Source organism: Bacillus rossius, chromosome 1, assembly GCF_032445375.1.
Source record: "Bacillus rossius redtenbacheri isolate Brsri chromosome 1, Brsri_v3, whole genome shotgun sequence".
Lineage (NCBI taxonomy): Eukaryota > Metazoa > Arthropoda > Insecta > Phasmatodea > Bacillidae > Bacillus > Bacillus rossius.
The window spans coordinates 223,294,337-223,312,635 of NC_086330.1; the positions used below are offsets into that span (position 1 = coordinate 223,294,337).

Here is an 18,299-nt window from a genome sequence, read left to right on the forward strand (position 1 = left end):
ATTCTATTGTATTATACAGATGTAATTTTATCCCATTCAGTTGAATGTTCGTACACATGTATGTCCTTTTCATTCAATGCACATTAAATGTCTGTAGTTGGGACTGGATATCAAATGGATCCAACATTATTTGTCTTGTAGTATGCATAAACTACCTATTATTCAGGGATTCTTGGTTCTGCAGTAAGCGTAAAACAAGTTAAGTTGACATTTTTTACAATTTTTTCTAAATGGTTGTTGTAGCATTGTAGAAAAGTAACCTTTTAGCCTTGTAGCATGTAGCCTGGTAGCATCGTAGCCTTTATCCATGCAGTCTTGTAGCCCTGAAGTTTTGTAGCTTCATAGCATTGTAGTCTTGTAGCCTTGTAAATCTCTTAGCCATTTAGCCTTTAAGATATGTAGCCTCGTAGCCATTTGACTTTTTAAGTCTTGTAGTCTTGTAGTCTTGCAGTCTTATAGCCTCGTTGCCATCTAGCCTCATAGCCTCGTAATTTCATAGCCCTGAACTCTACAGCCTTGTGGTGTTGTAGCTTTATAGACTCATTATGTAACCTTGTGGCATCATAGCCTCGTAGCCATGTATCCTTATAGCCTTGTAGCCTTGTAGCTGTGTAGTCACGTAGCTATGTAGCCTTTGTAGCCATATACTTTAAGCCTTATAGCCAAGGAATGTGCCGCCAACTAGTATTTTTGGCACAATTTTAAATTTGAATTTTTTTTTAAAATATAAATAATGTCACTCTTTGCTGCAAGAACTTAAACTTTTTCCTCCTCCTGTACACTCCCATTCAACCTTTGTCAGACCTGTCTCCCTAAGTTTTCCCAGCCCTAGATCCAATTTTTGCCGAGTCTTTGCCAGTCAATCTGGGTATCCTTTTATTACCACCTTGGCACACGAATGTCATCTGTAATTCACCTCCGATCCGTGACAAGAACTGCTAGGTCCTGCAAGCTCTCAGGGTAGGCCAGTTACAAGAGCTCCCCTGACGCGAGCAATTTTCACCAACGTTTATCACGCCTCCGGGTTCAGTAGAGCCTCTTTCCCACTGGCATCGCAGTTTTAACCCCTCCCCCCTCTCCAAGTTTTCCAGGGAACACCAGCCCAGAGCAATGACCGGACACTAACCCCAGCCAGGGTTGGCCTCTCCCCAAGGCCACGACACTAGTCCCAAAAGTACATGCTTATGCCACCTGGAGGTAGTTTTTCGAATCACTTCCTCTGGGAGTTTGAACGCCCGCAGAACGCCTGCCCTCTGGCGTCTCCCGCAGTAACCAGTATCCCGTAGTTCCTTCCCAGGCCACCAGAGCGCTCGCCTAGTCTGCTCCATAAGCCACATGCTGATAGCGGTCGCCTCGTACGAATCGTCCTCTACTTGGTTAAGCCACGCCTCAGTAGGTCGTGCTGACATCGGGCAGAACCACCCACTTCGAGATATCGAAGTCTGCTTTTCTTGGCAAGCACCTCTGTAATCTTTGGAACCTTTCGGTCTGAAAGCAAAAACCTCCCCCCTTTCTTATGAGTCTCTGCCGCCCCAAACTTACTGCGCGCCGCGATTCTGGACTGGCTACTTCGCATCTACGTCATCAGAATGCCTCTCCGTAATTCTTTTAAGATGTAATTAACTAGACAAGGGATGATTCCCACAACGGTAGTGTTTAGGCATTAGTCAGTCCGTATAGATCTAGCTCGTAGAAGTAGTGATGTATTAATCATAAATAATTAATTTTTTCAAAATCATGAATTGTCCGTGGCGGGTCCGTGTGCTCAACGCCCGGGCAGATCCTGGAAGACATCACACTGTTTGGTGAGTTTCTACTACCATTACTCCCCGACCATCATCGTGACTGGAAGGCATTTTCTGCCTATTTCACCAAATGTCTGTAAATCAGTCCTGAACATTATGTGTTTCGGATCTGTTCACAGGGTACAAGTACCAGACAGGGACCAAGTATCAGACAGTTTACAAGTACCGGACACATTCCAAGGACCAGATCAGTCTCCACGGGCCGGATGACTAAGGCTATCTGACGTCCCGTCAGCTGTTCCACTTCGTCCAGCAACCTTCAAACTGCCAGCCCTTCAGTTTTAAAAATACCTTTTCAGACTAGCATTCAACCACGGCGTTGCTCAGATCAGACAGCCAGAAGTTTCCTACGACTCCTTAACATGTTTATTGTTACGAACTTTATATATGTTAAAGATATATATAATTGTCTAATAAGGGCTGGCCCATTCTTTTAACAATGTGATTATAAATCCATGTTATATATACAGTAAAACACCGTTTTAACGAACTTCATTAGAGCGAACAATTCATTACTACGAACTATGCCTTTGGTCCCGTCAGACGTCCATATAACATAACGTAAAAATTTTCACTAGTACGAATTTTCTCGTTCAAATTTTTTAAATATTCTATAAATATTCATTTGAACGAACACTTTTCTGCCCGGCACGGTAAACGACAAACGGATAAAATCGTCGCCATTCACCCACAAACTGCCATCTTATTTATTTTGATACGCGCCATAGATGACTGCAATGGACTAGTGTTGAAATTAATGCACAAAACTAGTGTAGCGACTAAAGCGCTGCATTGTGGTGTTCGCTGACATTACTCTTTGTTCTATGCTCGCACGACGTGTTTAACCGATGCGAAGTGCTACATCATAAAGTATTGCTACACACACATCTCTGGTCGTTTTCTTGTTTATTGTTTGAGAAACGTGCGGTAGCCCACAATTCACATAGTTTCGGTTCCCTAGCACGTTCGTGCAACTTCGGATTTCTCTCAAAAATTGAAATTATAAAAATCGAAGGGTTGTGTTAGGTTAGTCACAACATGCTTGATCTTCTGATTTAGGGCCGGTCTTACCATCCTCTGGGCAAACTTCCAGGTAGCTACCCTGCGGATAAGCTACCCGGACCCTTTACCCGATGGTCCTGTCTTACCATCCCATTTACACCTCCGTGTAGCTAACTGTAACTTGCCCTGTGGATAGCGAGGATGTGTGTTAGGTTGGTATATTTTTGACAGAGATATTGAAGAAACGATGATTGTGATTGGCCCTCAGATTTTTATTTTATCTTGCTAAACATTAGAGTACCGAAGGCTTAGTGTATTTACATTGTGATGAAAATTCGCCCGGTAATTTGGGAATATAAATAAACACTTGTCAATGAGAAGAGGTTATGGTAGTTTTAATTAGAATTTCCTTTCTCTTTAAAACAATTCTTGTCAAATAAGGCTACAGCTGTAATTCACACTGTGACCATAGTTTCTGTTTACCAAGTGCAACACAGGGGGGCAGCAAAACGTGCAAAAAACTAAAGCTCATGTAAACGCAAAGATATGCCCTATTATAGTGATGAAACATGATTTTTAAAAATTACCCACCTGGGGACTTAAGTCTTACATGTGTGCAATCAATAGCACCAATTACTTTTGGAAACTGGGCTATTTCGTAGAAATTTGTCTGAGCATTTCTTATTTCTTGCTCAGTCGATGGCATCCTAATATATGCAGGTCTCAATGAAGCAATTCCAAATGTCACTTGTTTAATTATTCTAGAAGCTGTTGCTTTACTGACACCTACAAATCTCCAACACTGGATAGCATTGTTCCCAGGGCATAAAACCGCAGTGTCAGCAACAGTTTGTTCAGTGGCGAGACTGCATGATTTCTGGGGGAAAAGCAACAAGATGACAAACTGTTGTTTACATGTAGGTTAGGACCCTGGGGTAGGAATACAAAAAGGCACTTTGAGAATTCAGAACAGCCAAAATAAAGCACATTCTGAATGTAATTTACAAAATAAAAGCAGGAATATTTTATTGAAGCGATGTTGACAATGTAAACATTATGCACATGTTATGGTCCGATATAACCTATAAACCTATCAGTTTCATTCAATTTTACAGAAGATATAGCATAAGCATACATTTGTAATGTAAAAACAAATGCATTTTTTTTGGTAAAAGCAATCGCCTGTCTGTTCGCGATCTAATCAGTGGTTCAAGCTCTTCCAGGTGCAGAACTGTATCTTTACTTAGCCTGAATCTCGCTGAAAACTCTTTATTGTTCCATTGGTTCAAATGGTCTGGTCTTTCTCTAAAAATACGTAGACCTCTTGCTAAAGCATTGATTACTTCAATGATCTCTTCATCGTCGTCATCGTCTCCAAAAATCTCACCAACATTATTGACGACATCGACGAACCCTGCTTCGGCCAATTAGATAAACGAGGAAAGAAAATTACAGTACATGCACCACGTTTTGGCAAATAAACACAATTCAACACATTGCAATAAACGTGCCACGATGTGGCGCACTGATTATATAGTTATCTGCCGGGTAGCGATTTACCCAGAGCTTCAACCTACCGGTAAAATCGACAATTATTTATCTTCCGGGTAAGCCTACTCATAGGTGGTAAGACACATTTTGTCATTTACCAAGGAGATAAATTTTACCCGGACCTTGCCAAGGGATGGTAAGACCGGCCCTGTGTGGCTGAAGTGGCGTTAATACCAAAACGCAAAACTTCGGAAATCTTCGCAAATTCTTGCAGGGAACCGAAACTACGTGAGTTGTAGGCTTCCCAGAAACGTGGCTATACTACATGTATAACTTATTTTTATATGTGTAGGGTGCATTTGTTTTTATAGTTTAAAAAACCGTACTACTGAACATGTCTTCTAGGAAACGACTTGAAATGTTAAAAGCAGTAGATAAAGAAAATAAAAAGACTGATGTGGCTAAAAAGTTAGGTATCTCCAAATCAACATTATCCACAATTCTCACCCAGCGATCCAGTTTGGAAGACAATAAAATGTAAAAAAAAAATTCCTAACTTTTAAATTTTATATTTTTAATTTATTACAGCATTTTTGCAAACAGCTTGTCTTGATTCCAAAGGTAGGCTTACTGCTTTGGCAAACAACTTACCTACGTATTTCTGTATTGTACATATACATACTAGTATGTATGTATGTATGTAGTACCATCAAGCGGGGTGACTATGGTCACTTTTAATGGTTTTTTCATACCAGATTTGTTATATTTAGTTATATATTTCATTAAAAATTTGTACAACACAGTACTTGATTCTGGCTTTCAAAATACTATTAGCATGAATTTTTTTGAGCCTATATATTTAAGTAAAAAAATAATACATTGTGACCATAGTCACCTCACCGATTGGGGTCACTATGGTCACAACACAAAACCAATGCAAAACATTCTGAAAATGGTGAATTTTTAAAGGGGTGAACATGGTCACACAAAATAATGAATACATAGCAATACACAAGAATGAAATATATAAATTAGTCCTAAATAGGGCATCATATCTATGGTACCCATAGTTATGTAACATGCAGTTCCATAGTTGTTCATTTTGCCAACCAATTTGTAAATTCTACAACAACGTCACTAAAAAAACACAAGTTCGGTTGAACAGTTTAACCAACATTAAAGCTATCAAACGTTAAATGAAACATTAACCTGCCTCTTCTCTCTTCAACTGATGCAGGAAGAACTCTGATTGCCTGTGCTTTGTCAATGACAGAAACATCTGGCTTGTCTGACCAAATAAAGAAACCCCCTCGAGATTTTTTAAGAAAAGTCCTAAGTGTAGATTCTGTTACTAATGTCTGCCATATTTTCAAAATAGTTGTTAACATCTTCAGGATTTCACTGAGAACGTTTGGGGTTGATGTTTGAGACAATGCGGGAACATATTTTTCACTGTTGCGTTTTATGAACGACCGAGCCCACTCTACTCCTGGGGTACACCCATCAGAAAACCTTGTGATTGTTTTACCCTGCCTTTTTAAGTTTGATCGCACGAGTAAACGTAACTCAAATGAGGTTATTGGGAAGCCCCATTCAGCAAGCTGGGTGGTGTAAGAACACAACAAAGATTCTTCAGCTTCCGTTAATATTGTCTGTCCACATGGTCTCTTCATGTCCATGTTCTTGCATCTTTTCCTCAACGCTTCCCTTTTTACTTTGTATCTTTCGGCAGCTGTCATGCTCATTCCCTTTCTAACAGCAGTAATTGCTGAATCCATTTGTTCTGGGCTGTAATCCATGTAGGATCGTGACCCAGGGGATCGTTGATAGGTTCTCACCATGAAGATCACCTGCAGGTAAATATAAAAAGAACACAGTGATAAGTATCTGTATTCTTGTTTTTATACATTTAAGGCCTAATTGCTAGTTAATTCTGAATAGGTTACCTATCGTAGACATTAATATTTTAAAAAATATGCATGTTTCATAGGTTATAATGAAAATTAACAAATGACCATAGTAACCCCAAATTATTTATGTATTTACACTATTTATTAGAATTATTAATGGCAAATAGCAATTTTAAAATAAATGCTTACATGTTTACTTAACTAAAATCCTGAAATCTTGGTGCAGGTTACACGAGTACTTTTTTTGCTATACCACATGACACTGATCAGCTGTGTTAAACAGTTTAGCCAACATTTATTTTGGGGTAAATTTGCCGGTACAAAAAATTTGACAAAAAAATACATATATTGGCGAAGTTTAAGTTAACATTCTCCTGTCATATTTCAATATGTTCATATATTCTGTAAAAAATATAGTTATTGTTAGTAGTGTAATTTTTTATAGGATAGGAGCAATCTTAAAATATATCTTTGCTTTGACCATAGTCACCCCCGTTACCGTAGTCACCTTGCTTGACGGTATGTATCTTGATCCCAAAGTATAGCTGTTAAAGTAATTGATGCTTGTACCACTCATATTGGTATTAGATTTTCTACTTTGTTTTTTAACAAGATCGAGTTATGTTCAAAACCCCAAAACAGGCAATCATTGTGATTTCGGTATAAAGAACTTCATTATAACAAACTGCCATAATTTTGGTCCCTTCGTGTTCTTTATAATGAAGCTCTACTGTATATATATATATTTTTTTTTTTGTTAATCAATTATATAATATATCCAATGTGAAAATAACCAGAAGTAAAATAAAAACAGAGGAACTAATATCTAGATAAAATCATTATTTTGCCTTCTGAAACCAAAAGATCCACTGGTTGCCCCCCAGTCATCAGGAGAGCGAATTGTAACAAAGTTAAAACATAACTTGGGTATACTCTATTATTACTGAGGGGTATAACAAGTCATATAGCCTTGAAACCTCTTAGCCATGCAATCTTGTAGTCTCTTAGCCCTGTAGTCTTGTAGCCTCTTAACCTAGTAGATTGCAGCCTTGTAGTCTTGTAACAATGTGGCCTCGCAGCCTTGTAACCTTCTAGAACTGTAGACTTGTAGTCTCGTAACAATGAATTCTTGTAGCCTAGTAGCCATGTAGCCTTCTATCCTCATAGCCATGTAGAATTACAGCCCCATAACCAGGTAGCCCTGTAGCTTCCTAAACTTGTAACCTTGTAGCCTTGTAGTTGTGTAGCTTATAAACTTGTAGCCTCATAACCAGATGAAGCCAAAATGTGGTTGTGGCCAAAACATGTTGTAAACAAATGTCGTAATCAGACGTAAACTTTTACTGTTGTAGACAAATGAGGTTGTAGCCAAATTCCGTTGTAGCCAATTGCCATTGTAGCAATTGTAACGAAATGTCGTACTTTATGTTATCAAATACTATTGTAGCCAAATCAGTTGTAGCTAAATGCTCTTGTAGCCAAATACGTGTGTAGTTAAATGGCATAGACAAATGCCATAGCAACAAAATGACATTCTAGGAAATTGATGGTGTAGCCAAATGCCAAAATAGCCAGATGTAGATAAATCCAGTTAGAGCCTAATTCAGTTGGTGCAATTAGAGCAGTTGGAGCTAATAAAATTGGCATAATGTGCATTTAGAGCAACTGGAGCTGTTGGAGCGAAATTCAGTTTTAGCCATGCGCAGTTGGATCAATTGGAGCCAAATGCAAATAAAGCAGTTGTAGCCACATGCTTCCATATCCTACCATATATTGATGATCATATCCTATCGAGTAAAATTTCATGCAGATGTATGTCCTTTTCGTTATATGTGAATAATCATGCCTGTATATTTAATGGATCAAAATCTCTTGATCTTGTAGGATGCTTAAAGCATTTTTCAATTAATGTTTCTATATTAAGCATAACATGCTTAGTTATTTGACATATTTTCTTGTAAGAGATTATATCCTTTCAATACGTCTGACAGTTCTGAGAATCTTGTCTTGTATGCTTGAAATATGTTATATTCGTTTGAAATATATAACAGGCATTGTTAAAGGTCTCACGGTTTGAAAACAATTGGTCTATACGCCCGGCATTGGACATGCATGACCTGTGTTTAAGATATAAAAAGTATTGACGAAGAAAGTCTCGTGGTTCGAAAACTCTTGACTTGATGTAAGCTTTTGGACATACGCCATTGCCAAGCACTTTTTCTGTAGAAGAAAACTAAAAAATACCCAAAAGAAAAAAAAACACAAATTAAGCAAAAAATTGCTGTTTTTTGCAATTTTTTGCAAAAGCTTACATCAAGTCATGCACTCCCATTGCACAAATCTTTCAAAGATAATATTGAAAACTCTTGTCTTGTCTACTTGTCATTGGTCATGGCTTGTTTTAAAGGTTATCCAAAAATCAGAAAAGGTCTCTCAGATACACTTGATCTATATACCTGACATTGGACATGACCTGTTTTTAAGATATAAAAAGTATCGACGAAGGTCTCGTGGTTCGGAGACTCTTGTCTTGTCGCTTGTCATTAATCATGACTTGTTTAAAATATATAACAGGTATTGCCCAAGATGACCCCATGTTTCGGATACATTTGGTCTGTACGCTTGACACTGGGCATGACCTGGCCTCAAGGTTAGGAGACACTTGTTCTGTATGCTTGTCATTGGATTTTACTTTGTACATATAACATAGTAAATACCTACTGAAAAAAAGAACTCGTGGTTTGGTGACACTTAGCCTATATGCATGATGTTGGCACTCTAGTATTAAAAAAGTGCACCGAATGTGGCCTCCATTGTAGGCATAGTGATATTGAGTTAACATATTTATTCAGATGGACAGGGAATCTTCTTTGCAGTGAAGATGATTAATTGAATAAATATGTTGGAGCATAAATTACATTTTTGCATCAACCAAGTATAATCAAAGTACATATTAGAATTGATCAAATTAATCATTATTTTAATAAAGAATTTTTTTAATGATTTTTAGTTTTTTCCGAGATTCTAGATTAATAACTATGAATTTACAAGAGGGTGGTCTATATATCATCGTTGGCTTACAGGTAGCGGGTAGTTGAGGAATTCAAGCCTCTTTTACAATTTTGCCATGTTTTATTAAATACAAGTTTTTATCTATAATAAACATTTTTGTGTTCAGCAAGAATTGAACTATGGACAGGAATTGACCGAGTCAATCAGTATATTAATTGCTAATTTTTTTAATGATTTTTGAAATGTGTTTCGAATTTCTAGCTTAATTACAGATTTTCAATATAGCGATCAATATGGCTGACAATCTGGTAAAAAATACTACTGCATTCTACCAGCTAAAAATTAAATTAATATGGCAATATAGCTCTCTAGCAACCGACGTTTGCACTACGTGATGCCAGTGCTCCTAATAGTAAGTACTAAAAACAAGATGACGGCAGTGTCCTATAGCAAAAGATGTGTATACTACATGAAATTAGCACTACAAGTACCAAGTATTGATAAAAGATGGCGGCAAAGCCCTTCCGCAGGTGATGCTATTATTCCTTAAAATTAAAAAAACTAATATAAAAGTTACTTTTTCTGTATCTTATTCAATTCTCAGTCTGGTAAATGTCTCGATGGTCGTGTGGTCAAAGGTAAATGTTTTCTAACCCAGGTGGCTAAGCTGTCATGGTTCAAACCACCTCGCTTTCAGTGCTTTCTGTAAAAAAAATTTATTTAATATGTTGATAAGGATTATAACAATATTGGTAGGTAATGGAACATTGATCTTATGTGCATCAAAGAGAGCTATGCTGGTAAACTCTAGGAACAACCAGCAGAAACAAAGATGGTGGTATCCAAAATGGCGACCTCCAGCAGAACATAAAAAACAAGTACGCAGCAGTGATGCAACCTGCAGTAAACGGAAACATGATTAGGATGTGATGTCAGAATCAAAAACAATGGATGTGATGGAATCCAAGCTGGCAGATGTGACATAAAAATCTAAACTGGTGGAAGGTTTTTCCATTATAAAAAGTGCAATGATCAAGATAGCGACTCTGATGTAATAATTCAAAATGTCGGACAATGTCCAAAGTTCTAGGTCAAATGTCAAGGTCAAATATGTTCAAGGTCAACGGTCTGAGTCCAATTAAAATGGCATTGTCAAGCTCAAAGGTCCTTTAATATGGCCGCCGTGAGGTCAGATGGCGGCAGATACCACCGACATCCTTGAACCTGTAGCAGGGTGCCCATTTATATACTACTCAAAACTAGTCAGTATCACCACTTAGGACTTACAACAGAGAGTGTAAAAGGTAGTAGGTGTGCTAAATGAGGTACCTGGTGGCCAAAGGTGAGCACTTTCTCCAGCCCTATCAGAAGCTCCACAGTTTAATTAGGCAACCGGGTGCCATTAACATGATGATCACTTCATCCAGCATATACTAGTGAGCATCACCACTGAGGACTAAAATCAGAAGGTGTTATGTTATGGTACAAGTTTTGCTAAATAGGTACCTGATGGCCACATGTTGAGCACTTCCTACAGTATTTACCTGTAAATACATTATCACTTAGATATAAAGGCAGATTGTGAAAATATTATTTTCACGTACTAGCTACATCATGGGTATCCACGTAATGAGGATATCCTCCAGCATTAAATTGTGCGCATAATATCACTCCAGGTTACAGGTAGAGCACAAAATGTTACAATAGTAGGCATGCTTTAAAGAGATACAGTAGAATACCGGTACAACGTACCTCATTATAACGTATATTTCAATTTAACGTATTTTTTTTAAGTCCCCGCCAAAAATCGTATCTTCACCATGCAAAACTGTTTCAGTTTAAAGTATCATATTTTCACTATAACGTATAAATTCTACTAGTAGCGTGGCATTACTACACCAAAATTTACTTAAACTGGTAAATAAATTTCCAGCTAAATGATTAATGTTGTAGAACAAACATTAACAAATACCACCGCGACGTATTTTCTAACCTCTAAACCCTCAAAACAAAGTTAACAAACAGTTGCGCGCACTACCATAGATTAAACCATACGTAGTATGCGACGTGAGCAACACAACACCATTCGATACATCGAAACACGGAAGTTTGAGAGAAGTATTAATTATTTAGACAAAAGTGTTACGCTACGCTAATATACTGTTTGACGTCTGTGCCGGGATTGTTTATTGTTATTGTTGAGTTTATTTTCAGGTTACGTTATTTAGACACTGCATTGTATTTGTGCTACAAAATGAGTGACTCTGGAGATAAAAAGAAACGAAAGCAATAAACGCTTAAGGAAAAAGTGGAAATATTAAGGGAACTAGACAAGGGGAAAAAGCAAGTCGCAGTTGCGAAGACATATGGCATTGCGGCGACGACTGTTAGTACTATTGTAAAAGACCGGGCAAATATTGAAAAGATGTATGAAGAATCTTTGTTTGGTTGTGACCGCAAAAGGCTTCGTTCCGGCGATCATCAAGGTTTGGAAGATTCCTTGAACAAATGGTTGAGGGAAGTACGATCAAATAATGTTCCTGTAACTGGCCCAATGTTGCAAGCTAAAGCAAAACAGTTTGCATTGCTTATGGAGATTCAAGACTTCCAAGCCAGTTCGGGGTGGTTGCACCGGTTCCGGGAACGACGTGGTATATCATGGAAGGTTGTTTGTGGGGAGGACAAAGATGCAGACTCAGAGGCAGCAAACCAGTGGAAGGAAGTAAAGTCGGAGAGTATTTTTAAATCATACTCAGTAGACAATATTTTCAATGCTGATGAAACTGCATTTTTTACAAGCTTTTGCCGAACAGGACAATGGCATATAGGGGTGAAAAATGCACTGGAGGGAAAAAAGCAAATGAAAGGTTGTCTGTGTTGTTTTTTTGCAACGCCACAGGAACAAAAAAATTGAGGCCATTAATCATTGGTAAACACAAGTCTCCCAGGTGTTTCAAGGGAGTTTCTTGGCTTCCTGCTGATTATGCAAGCAACACCCGTGTATGGATGACAAGAGAACTGTTCTCAAACTGGCTCATGAAAACCGATAAGGACATGAAGAAAGAGGGAAGAAAAATTATTTTGTTGGTAGACAACTGCGCAGCACACACTGTTGATCTTCGACTGTAAAAAATCAAACTGATGTTTCTGCCACCTAACTGCACATCTCAGTTACAGCCCCTTGGCCAAGGCATTATTCAGAATGCTAAAGTGCATTTTCGAAAACATCTTGTTGAGAGGTTGCTCATCAACATTAGGTTGAAAGTGCCCACCAACATCAATGTTCTTCAGGCAATTCAGATAATTACTGGTGGATGGTGGAATGTTCAGCCAGAAACTATTGCCAACTGCTGGAGAAAGTCTGGCATTGTTAACTGTAACACTGACGAGCTCACTGCAACTTCATCAGACCAGGATGCAAGCCATACTGCAGCACAAACATGCGAAAGCAATGACATTGACCCTGAAGTATGGCAAGAAGTGTCAACCTCCATGCAGTGTGATGCTGTTTAATTCACAGACTATGTGTCTGTGGATAATGAAACAGAAACAACACCAGTGTTGACTGACAGTGACATCGTTAGTGAAGTCATTCAATCACAGTCATCAAAAGTCGAATCAGATGATGATTCTGACACTGAGGAGCCGCCTGTGACAGCTACAGAAGCTATTCAGAGCTTAGAGAAACTGAACAAATTTATCTCTAAACACGAAAAGATTCCAGAAGGGATCAGGAAATCTTTCTATGAGATAGAACATTTTGTTCAACAGAGCATCATTCAAGCTCAAAAACAAACTGAAATAACAGATTTTTTTTTAAAAATAACTAAACTTAAGTTATACATACACACCAATGTTTAACTGAAGTCAGATGTTGGCCAAAAAATAATGTATCTTATAATGTCGCTATTTTTTTAATATTTTTTTTTTCTCTTTGTAAAGATGATATGTATGTATGTTTCAGTACTAAGTACTTTCAGTACTAAGTACAAAAACGTGAGGTCCCTGTAAGTACTTAGTACTGAGATTCTACTGTACCTGGCAGCCACGCCGGCCTTGTAGGTGCGCTGCCAAGGGCTCCGCAGTTTTTTGAGTTTTCCAGGTGACAGCCACATGATGAGTGCTCCCTCCAGCACATCCTTTTGAGCACAAACTGGATCCTGGGGGCTGCAGTAGTAGCACACCCCGTAGAAGCATGTGTTGTTGCCTACGAACACACAAGTTGCAGTAAAGAAGATTGCATGCCTTGCATAAACTACAACATATGGCAAACTATTTTATCGAAATGGAAATTTTCTGATTCTTTACAACTTTGTTTTTCAGTAATTCCATTAAACATTTTTTTTAAATATAAACTTAATTGGATTGGTTTCCAAATCAAATTAACTAAATGGTTAGTTAAAGACTATATTCATATAAATTGAGTAAAACCACCATGCAGGTATGCCATCCTAAACCATTATTTATAAAGTCGGGGCAAAATGTTATTTTCTATTCAGGGAAAGAAACAATTATCTAATATAATTCAATGATAGTAGTTAAATGGTTCATGATCGAATAAGTAATCGGTAGATAAATAGGTGAATATAAGAAAACATGTAAATTACACCAGGAATTTTAATATGATAAAACTAGTAAATTTAAAACTGTATCTGGTTACATTGCAACGGGCTGCATGGGCGCCCGTGCACACGGCCTTCCCTCCCTCTCACTCCCTCCATCCGCATTTGCCCCAAACCCCTTCCCTCCCCTCGCTTTCCCCTCTTGTCGTTTCTTCGGTGGTAGCTGACAACACTAGCGCCATCTGAGCTTAGTTTATTTAAGGCCTTGCGCCCCCTGACTCTTCCTGTTTCGACGCTGGGACACCGACCGATCTACACGCACCTTAAGGTACGGTTGACTTCAAATTGAGTGATTGCGGAAGGGACGCGGTGGCCGCTCCCGGAATGTAACGTAAATGTTATAATTCTCCTTTCTTGTTGTTTCGAAATTATTGTTTTGGCCGCCACCTTGTAAATTCCAATTAGTATTTTCTGTGGCCTTTCCTCCCGTTGTCAACCGTGCCTCGCAAGATGTTTTCGTCATTTTTCTTTGTTCATTTGGTGGTGTATCCCAGCGTTGGCAGCCAAGGTGATCAGGTTTAATTTGTTTGTGTATTTACGTTCCCTGTTCGTCATAAGTATTTAAAGGGCAAAGTTAAATTTTATATATGATATACTGCATGTAAACCTTTTTTTTTCTGATTTCATGTTGACATCGCGTCGTGTAATAAGGGTCTTCTGCCCCGTGTGTCTAATGGGACCGTGTATAAATCATGTATCAATAATTAATGTGTTATAAAATGAACATGTGTAATTATCTTCTGCAATTGTTGATCGCCTTGAATTTACTATTTGAATAAATTGTTTTCATAACAGTCGTTCGGGAAACGTCTCGTTTGATGGTAATTTCACTGTTGATTATTTGTTTGTTGTTAGTGCAAGGCAATCAGTTTACCACTCTGAGAAAACCCCTCCCAGAAGGGGCCTAAAGTGTTATAGAAATTATTCACTACCACGCGGGTGCAACATATGATATGTAGAAAATATAATAAAACTTTCAAAATGATAATATTATGTGTGTGTTTCTAGTATCAAAACAAAACAGTTAAAATAAAAAATTTTGGCAAAATATTACAGGAATATGCCATAGAACATTTATCTGTCAAAGAAAACCAATATTAACAAATAAAATATGCAAATACAAACAAAAAATAATGTTTGCAAGCTCTGTGTTCAGTCAAGTTTTCTGCCTGCTGCATTTTAAACCACTAATAATTAGCTCTCACTCTGTTTTCCCAACTACAGAAATCAAATTGTTTGTGTTTATGAGCATTGCTACACAACAAAAGTGTGTTTTGTGGCATACCATGTGTTTTTTCAATGATAGACTTCTGGCACCATGGCCATGAACGAGAACATTCTGTATGTCTTATTTTATTCTTTTTGTGTGTGGGTATGACTTTTCACTGACTAGGTATGTGCTATTTCAAGGCGAGAATTGCATGCCGAAATTGGCATTACCTTGTTCGATAATACAAGGTGGGATTGAGAAATATACCCACAAGAAGTCTACATGCAAGCAAAGACTCCAGCCATAGCTGCATGGCTGGCAAGTTAGACACAATCACAAACAGAAGAGAATGGTTTGTTGACCAGCCTGTGAACATTCAAAATGCAATTCGGCATGTAACATCTTAATAATCCAAAAAACTACGATATCCACTTCATTATGCAACTTTTGGTTAAACGACACTTTACATAGCGAGATGGTTCTTTCATGGAATATATTTGCAAGATTAATATGTTTAGTGTAACATTGGAGTGTTACGAAGTACAAGTATACACTTGATGCAGTTGTGCACAAAGAAGTATGAACACTGTGAAACTTAGGTTCATAGATTCTCTTAACATTATAAATTCATCACTGGAAAAACTTGCTGACAATCTAACCCTGTCACAAATAAACCCCACATGTTTTCAGTTTCCAGATGATGCAAGGTTTGCACTAACACACAGAAACATGGTACTTATGACTTTATAGAGACCATGGTGTGCCACCAATTAGTACTTTTGGCATAATTCTAAATTTAATTTTTGAAAAATTCTGTTGCCAGTCAATTTATTTTCTTGCTGCAAGAACTTAAACTTTTTCCGCCTTCTGTACACTCCCGTTTAATCTTTGTCAGACCTGTCTCCCCAATCTTTCCCAGCTCTAGATCTGATTTTGCGGAGTCTTTAGCGAATCAGTCGTGTAACATTTTATTCCCGCCTTGGCGCACGAACGTCGCCTGTAATTCGCCTCCGAGCCGTGACAAGAAGTGCTATGTCCTGCAAGCTATCATGGCAGGCTGTTTCCTAGACCTCGCCTGACGTGAGCACTCCATGGCATGATCTCGAGTCATTTTCACCAACGTCCAGTCACACATCCGGGCTCAGTAGAGACTCGTTCCCACTATCATCGCAGTTCCACCCCCTTCCCTTCTCCAAGTTTTCCTGGGAACACTGCGCAGAGCACTAACCAGCCACTAACCTCGGCCAGGATCGGCCTGTCCCAAGGCCACGAATCCAGTCTCAGAAAGTACTGCTTATGCACTCTAGCGGCAGTGTGGCGAATGATTTACCCTGGGTGTTTGAATGCCCACTAAACGCCTGCCCCCTGGAATCTCCCGCAGCAAACAGTACACCGTGGTTCCTTCCAATTTTGTGTAATACAGTCTTAGCTAGAGATTTTTAAAATAATTAATTTTGTATATTTTAAAAGCAAAATCATTATAATGGATATATGCTTCACACCTGATTTTGACGATGTTGTGTGTGTGTGTGTGTGTGAGAGAGAGAGAGAGAGAGAGAGAGAGAGAGAGAGAAAGAGAGAGAGAGAGAGAGAGAGAGAAAATTGCAACCACATATGTAAGTCTGCAGAATACAGCACATAATTAAAACAGCTTAAGATAGTATAAAGTCATTTGTACAGAAACAATAAAAATTAAAAATTAGCAAATACAAACAAAAAAATTTAAAAAAAAAAATTTGCATACTTCAGGCTTAAGTCTTGACCAGAATAGCCTAGGTAAAAAATATGCACTACTGAAGACAGGAAAACGAACCTTCGCCATCTATCCTTTCTTAATACCACAGCAGGCTACCATTATCTCATTCTCTGGGTGTCTCGTCCCTCTCCTGACATTTGTCTTACAAACGCAGCAGAGAAATGTGACCACAGCTATGTCCCCGACTGCCCAATCCATGCAAAATGGGAAGGAGGCTCAGAGTGCTTGGAGCTAAATCTTAAATGTTGAGCTCGAGTGGTGATAAAAGCGGCAGCGAGGCAGACCCCTTCAGTGGAATGAATGAGATTGAATATTGTGGAGGCATGAACACTGGTGGCTTATACCTTCCTAATATATAGTTTCAAAAAGGTTTCGCTTGCTACAAGCATCAAATCATCAACAGGTAAAACTAACAGTAGACTGTAAAGGGCAGTACCACAACCCAGCACCATGCTCATGTGAAAGGAATGAGTGTGTGTAATGTGCATAAATGGCCACCAGTAGATTATAACTTGTTGGAAGAATTTGTCAATCATGTTGTCGCTTGCCACAAACATGAACTTACGTCGATGGTTAATAGGTCCGACTGTGATAGGTTAACACCACAGCCCCAGTGCCAAACTTAAAAGAAAAAAAAGAGAATATTGCGGAAACATGGCCACTAGTAGCTTATACCCTCCTAGTAAACTTTGAAGTAGGTTGTCGATCACCATACGCAAAAGTTAAAATCGTAGGTTGAACTAAAGGCGAAAAATGAAAGAACAGCACCACAGGCCCAGCACCAGGCTAAAAAGGAAAGAACGAATATTGAGTAGGCATAGCCAACAGTAGCTTATATCTGTTCTGGTAGAACGTGTCGCTCTGGTTGTAGCTAACCACAGACATCAGCTCACACCACAAGTTAAAATTGTGGCCGACCTTGAAAAGAAAGAGACACAGGCCCAGATCCAGGCTCAATTGGGAGAAATTACAGTGAGTATTGCAGAGGCATGGCCACCGGTAGCATATACCTTCCTGGTAGAAAGTGTCGAGCAGGGTGTCATTCGCAACAACCATATGCTCATGAAGGTTGAGCTTGCAGCCGAACATGAGAGGGAAACACCAAAGCCACAGACCCAGGCTCAAGCGAAAGGAATAAGAGAAAGATTATAACGGAGGCATGGCCACTGGTAGCTTATACCTTCCTGATAGAAAGTGTCGAGCAAGTTGTCGCTCGCTACAGGAATCAGCTCACGCCGTAGGTTGAGTTTTCGGCCAACCGTGAGAGGACAGCGCCGCAGCCCCAGCGCCAGGCTCAAGTGGAAGGCTGCCACCTCCGCATTGTGGCGGTCTTTGCCTGCGTACACCGGTCCCTGTATGATCGCCTCTCGGGAGTACCTACCACACACACCGCACACTGCATCATTCATAAATGTATTGGAGGTAAGCTCTTACTATACATACATAGACACTATCACCTGAATTTGGAAACTCGGTTTCCAAAAAAGTCAT

At 38.9% G+C, this 18,299-nt stretch overlaps 1 protein-coding gene across 4 annotated transcripts in view; it reads right to left on the reverse strand.

Moving 5' to 3' along the window:
* Window positions 1–18,299, reverse strand: part of LOC134527318 (glycosaminoglycan xylosylkinase) — a 135,546-nt gene that overhangs the window by 51,126 nt on the left and 66,121 nt on the right. For all 4 annotated transcript variants that reach the window (XR_010074155.1, XM_063359880.1, XM_063359878.1 and 1 more), the window contains 2 exons: window positions 17,989–18,185; window positions 13,259–13,427 (listed from right to left, as the gene is read on the reverse strand). Coding sequence is in view for 3 of the 4 variants with exons in the window: in XM_063359880.1 (XP_063215950.1) it covers window positions 13,259–13,427; window positions 17,989–18,185 (366 nt within the window). In the remaining variant the exon portion in view is untranslated. The remainder of the gene's footprint in view (window positions 1–13,258; window positions 13,428–17,988; window positions 18,186–18,299) is intronic.